The 6,111-nt window shown below is 33.6% G+C and overlaps 1 protein-coding gene across 1 annotated transcript; it reads right to left on the bottom strand.

The window, feature by feature from the left end:
• Positions 1 to 4,323: 4,323 nt before the first annotated feature.
• LOC123209539 (probable disease resistance protein At4g27220) lies at positions 4,324 to 5,390 on the bottom strand. The gene is made up of 2 exons (XM_044627628.1): positions 4,939 to 5,390; positions 4,324 to 4,674 (listed from the first exon to the last, which is right to left on the bottom strand). The coding sequence occupies exons 1-2, from the start codon at positions 5,072 to 5,074 to the stop codon at positions 4,460 to 4,462; spliced, it is 351 nt and encodes a 116-aa protein (XP_044483563.1). The 5' UTR covers positions 5,075 to 5,390; the 3' UTR covers positions 4,324 to 4,459.
• Between the last annotated feature and the right edge of the window lie 721 nt (positions 5,391 to 6,111).

Raw genomic sequence — 6,111 nt, 5'->3', positions numbered from 1 at the left:
AAAGTCATCAACATATACGAGCACAATCATCTTATAATTTTTATCATTCATTGTGAATAATAAGTTGTGAAAGAAAATTTGTTTAAAGCCATACTTAAGTAGTGCATCAAAAAGCTTACTAAACCATTGACGACAGTTTTGTTTCAACCTATATAAAGACTTGTTGAGCTTGCAAACCATACATTTGTCATGGTTCTCAACCCTTTGGGGAAGTTTCATGAAAACTTCATTTTCAAGGTTGCCAATAAGGAATGCATTATTGATGTCAAGTTGGTGCAACTCTCATATTTTAATTGCAACTACTGTGAGAAAACACTTTACTATTGCAAATTTAGCAACTAGGGCAAATGTTTTTATCTTAATCTAACCCCTGTGTATGGCTATATCCTTTGGGCACGAGACGACATCTTGTACCTTTCAATGGTTCCATCTATGTCGTGCTTAATTTTATAAACCCATTTCAATCTAAGGGTTTTCTTACCTTTCGATAATGGAACAATACTTTATGCTTTACTAGCCTTAATACTGCTAACTCCATATTAATAGTATTTTGCCAATTCAGATGTTGTACAACCTCTTCATAGCTTAATGGCTCAGTTTGTATTTGAAAATCATTCCCTATAATCATAAACTTATGTGTATGTAAATCATATCTTTGTTTAAGATTGTTACCAAGTTCTAGAGGTATGAAAAAGGCTTGGTGATGTACAGAGGTTGCCAAGGTCTTCACATGGCTTAGAACATAATCATTGTATCTAGTTGGCATCATCTCCCCTTTTTTTATTGTTTTCTACGTTCACTTCTGATTCCTCATGAACTTCTTCACTTTTTTCTTCAAAATCAAATTCTTCAACCCATAGATCTTGTACCTTGGGTTGTGATGCTTGTTGTGGTATGTCTTGATCTTGGAAAGGGAACACATCTTTGTAAAAGACTATATCTCGTGACGCGTATATTTTTCGTGTATCCAAATCTATGACTTTATAACCTTTCTTTCTTGAACTGTAACCAAGGAAAACACATTTGCAAGCCTTTGCAGCAAACTTGCCTAAATATTTTGACTTGACATATGCATAACATAACTAATCAAATGCTTTTAATTGTTTATAATTTGGCCTCTTATAGGAAAAAAAAAATTCATGTGATGACCAAATTAATGATAAGTGTTTCTACCAAAGCATATTCTCCTCGATAACTGAATCGTAAATTGGATTAAAACTGTAGTGCTTGTGTTACTTCCAACAAGTGCCTGTGTTTGCGTTCAACCATTCCATTTTGTTGAGGCATGTGTGGACATGATGTTTGACAGATAATGCCATGGTTTGAGAGAAAACTATGAAATCCCTTTGATAAGAATTCTGCTACATTATCTGATCTCACACATTTGACCTATTTGTTAGATTAAGTTACAACCATTTTAACAAAATGCTAAAAAAAAAAAAATAGGTTTGTCTCCCTTGTTTTTCATCAAATAAATCCAAGTAGATTGTGAATAATCATCAATGATCGTAAGAAAATACAATGCTCCCAAATGAGTATTAAAATTGTAGAGGCCTTAAGTATCTAAATGTAATAGTTCAAAAACATCATTGGATTTATTATTGCTAATAGGAAAAACATGATGAGTTTGTCTAGCTCTTTGACAGGTATCACATAATTCTGTCTTTATTTTTTATACATCAACATCAAACACATCTTTTATTTTCTAAAAAGAAGCATGACCAGGCCTACAATGTAGAATTTCTATATCAACTTTGGACACAATTTGCTATTGGTTTTGGCTCAAGGTAATAAAGGCCACCCTGTAATTCACCCCGTTCTATTCATCCTCTTGCTTGGAAGGACCTATAGTGAACAACCAGTAGGTGTGAATACAATGTTGCAATTTGCATCTTGACAACTTTATTAATGGAGATTAAGTTACAATTAAAGTTGGGTATATATAGGACATCCTTCAACCATATATTATGACTTATTTCCATAACTCCAACTCTATCCATGACTACTTTTTCTCCATTCGGAAGTGTCACATGAATTTTGGTTCTTAGCTTTCGATCATATCTTGAAAGAGTGGTGTCTAATACAATGTGGTCAGACGCCCCACTATCCAAAATCCAACTATTATAATTATAAGAGTTTTTAGAAGAATTACTACTTCTTTTGTTACTAGCTTCATTAGTTTGTCATACTACCTCTGTGTTAGATCTCCTGAATTTAATGAGAAGAATTGTCCTTGTTTCCTTTCGTTTTGTTTCGTGATGACAACATTGACCATGTGCTTCCCTTTTCTTGTCTTATTTTTCTAGTTGGAAGGATAACCAATGATTTCAAACCAATTGTCCTTCGTATGTCCAAGCTTCTTGCAATGCTCACATTTTGGCTTCTTGTTTTTGCTCTTTCCCCTTAGAGTTATGAGAATTTATTTTGAAAGCGGCAACATCAACAGTAGGTTGTGCCATGGTGATATCTTCTGATGCAAGGAATGAGTATGCATTAGACAAGGAAGGCAAGGGGTCTTTACATAATAGGTTTGATCTCACTACGCTATAAGCCTCATTAAGTCCCATAAGGAACTGGTGCAGTTGTTCCTCCTCTTTTTCTTTTGCTCCAACACCACAAACACAACCTGTGCATCCATTAGCGTGTGGTTACACAAATCTAGCAAGTTGCTCCCAAAGTCCTCTCATCTTTGCATAATAATGGGAAATTGTCATGTCCCCTTGTTAAGTGCTTGCAATTTCCCTCTTAGTTTCCTAAATACGAGTTCCACTTCCTTGAGAAAAACGTTCTTCCAATTTTTTCCACATGTCGAGTGTTGTTTCATGATACGCAACACTCTCATGTAGCTCCTCATTAAGTGAATTCAAAATCCGCCACATTACCATGGAATTACATATCACCCAATATTCTACCTCAGGATCATCAGCAGACGGCTTTTTCAGTTTTCCATCCACAAAACGAATCTTGTGTTTGGATGCCAATGCATTCATTATGGTCCTACGCCATGTTGGATTGTTAGATCCTTTCAAAGGATAGGATACTAGTTGATCTCTTGGTCTGTCGGCATTATTCAGCATGTAATGAGGGGCTTTCTCTTTCTTGCTGGATCATCCTTTATTGATTACGAATTTGGTGGTCATTCTGTATCAAGATTGTGGCTGCTCTGATACCACATAAAATTTACACAATAAAATTTTTTTCTGTTTATTATGTTATGTTTTGTAATATTCTCTGCACATGGTTTTATACAAAAAAGAATCTAAAACAATAATAGTAATTTACAATTACAATAAAAATAATGTAAATAAAACTTGTGGAAAATTGCTGATGCTGAAATCGTGAGTCAACTATTTCTTGAGTTGAATCCTTGACTTCAGGAATATTCAAAATTCTCAATCCTTGATTTTGGGAATATTTAGGATTTTCAATATTTTATTTTAGGAATATCCAAGATTCTCAACACACAAAATATGTTCATTAAAATGATTTTGGGTTTGAGTCTTAATAAATGCAAATTTTTTTATATTCCTTATAATATCCAAAAGATATTTAAAAAGGAAAACCAAAAATGATTTATGACTAGCTATTGGTTTCCAGTCAGTCTATCAGACAATGATTCAAGTTTGGGTTTGAGTTCCAAACTAAACATTGCAAACAAATTTACTTATTTTTACCTCGAACTGGACTGGCTATTGGTTTCCAGTCGGCCTATCATTGTTTGTAATTCTTCGTGGTCCTTGACTATAAACCTTAAATTAAATTTTTCTTTCAGGTAAATTGGTGTCAGTTTTAAGGTTTCCAAGCTTGGAAAATAGCAAATTTGGTGTTAGATACACTATCTATCTATAGTGTTACTTGTTCCACTGAAATAACTTACTAAATTACCAAATGTGAAATCGGAAGGCGTTATTATAATGTACAGAGACAATATGTATCATCATGTGTTGCTATCAATTTACATATAATATCATTGAAGACAAGTTTCATACTACAAATACCAACTTTTTATGGTACTTGAAAACATTATTGTGTTGGTTCATAAATTTTAAAATAAAAAATTTAACATGACACTAACAGGGTTTGAGAAACTTTATTTTAAAAAAAAAAAATGAATACAGTTTCTATGAACCCTAATCCAAGTAAATTATTTCAGAATTGTGTCATATTATATAGTCAAGTTAAAAAATTATTTCTCAGGTTACCATTATTAATGTTGCACTAATATCGTTTAAAGCTAAAATGAGTCAAGCCTCAAGAAGATCAAACTTGACTCTTTTGATTGACAATGAGTTTGCTAGAGAAGTCTTTGGAGAAGAAGAAGAGTTGCCGAAAATGAAGAAGAATAATTATTGGAAAAGAAAAACATCATTAAAAAATATGAAAAGTCATCAAATGAAATGTCGTCAGAGAAGATGATTCTGCGGACAATTTGATTGGGTCGAACTAGCTTGACTTAATCTCAAGTTGGGGCTACCCTTGCTTGACCTAACATTGATGAGTGACTCTTAGTTGTTGAAAGTGCTTTCAATTCTTGCAAGGCCACTTTCCACACAGATGGATGACTCTTGTATTTTAATGTTTTTGCTATAGTACAAATCACAATGGGCACCCCTCCGCATTCCTTGCATACATCATTCGGTAGAGAATTCAATTCAGATGTTTGAATAACATCACCTGCAAAGAAAGCTAGGATTAGAATTATATTAATTGCATTTGTATTTACACTCATACTTTGGATTTAATAATGTCAAATGACAAACGAAAAGCAAATTACCAACTTAACAATAGGTGATTCCAGTAAACTTAAAATTTATTTGTTAAGACAATTGAAGTTGTGAAAATTCTGTAATAATGAGAACTACATCAATATATCTGGATGTTATAATATTACAGTGGGGAAACTAAAAAAATATACAAGTGAAAATTCTACAAGATTACCTGCCATCTTCACGAATAGGTTCCATGCTTCACCTTCTTCTAAAATACCCATCTTGAAATTATTTGTGGAACCCATCTGTTCTAATACATCTAAGTTTCTTGTCGTGAATATTAGTTGACATCCTCCACGATCCATTTTAGAAGGAATACCAATAGTCTTGAGATCAACATTTTCCCAAATATTGTCTAAAATTAGAAGGATCTTCTTACCACTCTTCAATCTCTCATATAACTTATTTGCTCTTTCACTCTCGTTACTGAATTTTACGCCTAGCTTGTCTCCAATTTCTGTTTGAACCCTTTTTATATCGAAAGTTTGTGTCACCTAAAGACAAGAATAATATGGCCAGCTCAAGAACAACAAACAGAGAAAAAATAATTGTAAAGTAATAACTATTTTATTTTCTTTCATTTGTCTATTATTAATTTGACTCAAGTAATACCAATCATATAAATAATTATCACTCAAAATAACCATAAGAAAGTTCAAACATTACCTCAACAAAAACAATGTCCTCAAATAGCTTATCCTTCTCTGCTTTTCTGCCAACCTCCTGCACAAGAGTGGTCTTCCCAATACCACCCATCCCATAAACACCAATCATGTACACATTGTCATCATTTAAAGCGTCCCATACATGCTTCACAGTGGAGTTTCGAACGTCAAATAATCTTCACTAGATCTAAGCCAGATATCTTGTTGAATAGTAGGAAAGGAAACTTGATCAAATTCCTTTTCTTGCTTGAGGAGAGGATCAATTTCATCCCGCTTTAATTTGAAAGCTCTCTTGCTTTGTTTGTAGTTGGGGCACAATCCCTTGAAACATCCAGGGATTTTTTCTTTCCCTTGAATCAATTGCTCTGCTTTTGTAATTGTCTTCTCCACATCCTTCTGCCAGTCCTTAACATTCTGTCTGATCTTTTCTACGTTTCTTTCAGCAGCAATAACCTTACGCTGGACTTCTTCTCTTGTATTCTTCAGCTTATCGACTTGTTTTTCCAAATTTTTGAAGTTGGTATTGTAGTTGTACAAATACTTTAATTGATGCCAAATGGGGGCAGCCAACCACTTGCCAACTTCGAGAACAGGACTCAACACACTTCCAATATTCCCGGCAACATCAACCATTTTTTAAAACTTTTTTTCAAGTTTGAAAAACGGTAGAGAAGCAA

Source organism: Mangifera indica, chromosome 2 (genome assembly GCF_011075055.1).
Source record: "Mangifera indica cultivar Alphonso chromosome 2, CATAS_Mindica_2.1, whole genome shotgun sequence".
NCBI lineage: Eukaryota > Viridiplantae > Streptophyta > Magnoliopsida > Sapindales > Anacardiaceae > Mangifera > Mangifera indica.
The sequence above is the reverse complement of the archived record's forward strand: the minus strand, read 5'-3'. Positions and strand labels throughout refer to the sequence as shown.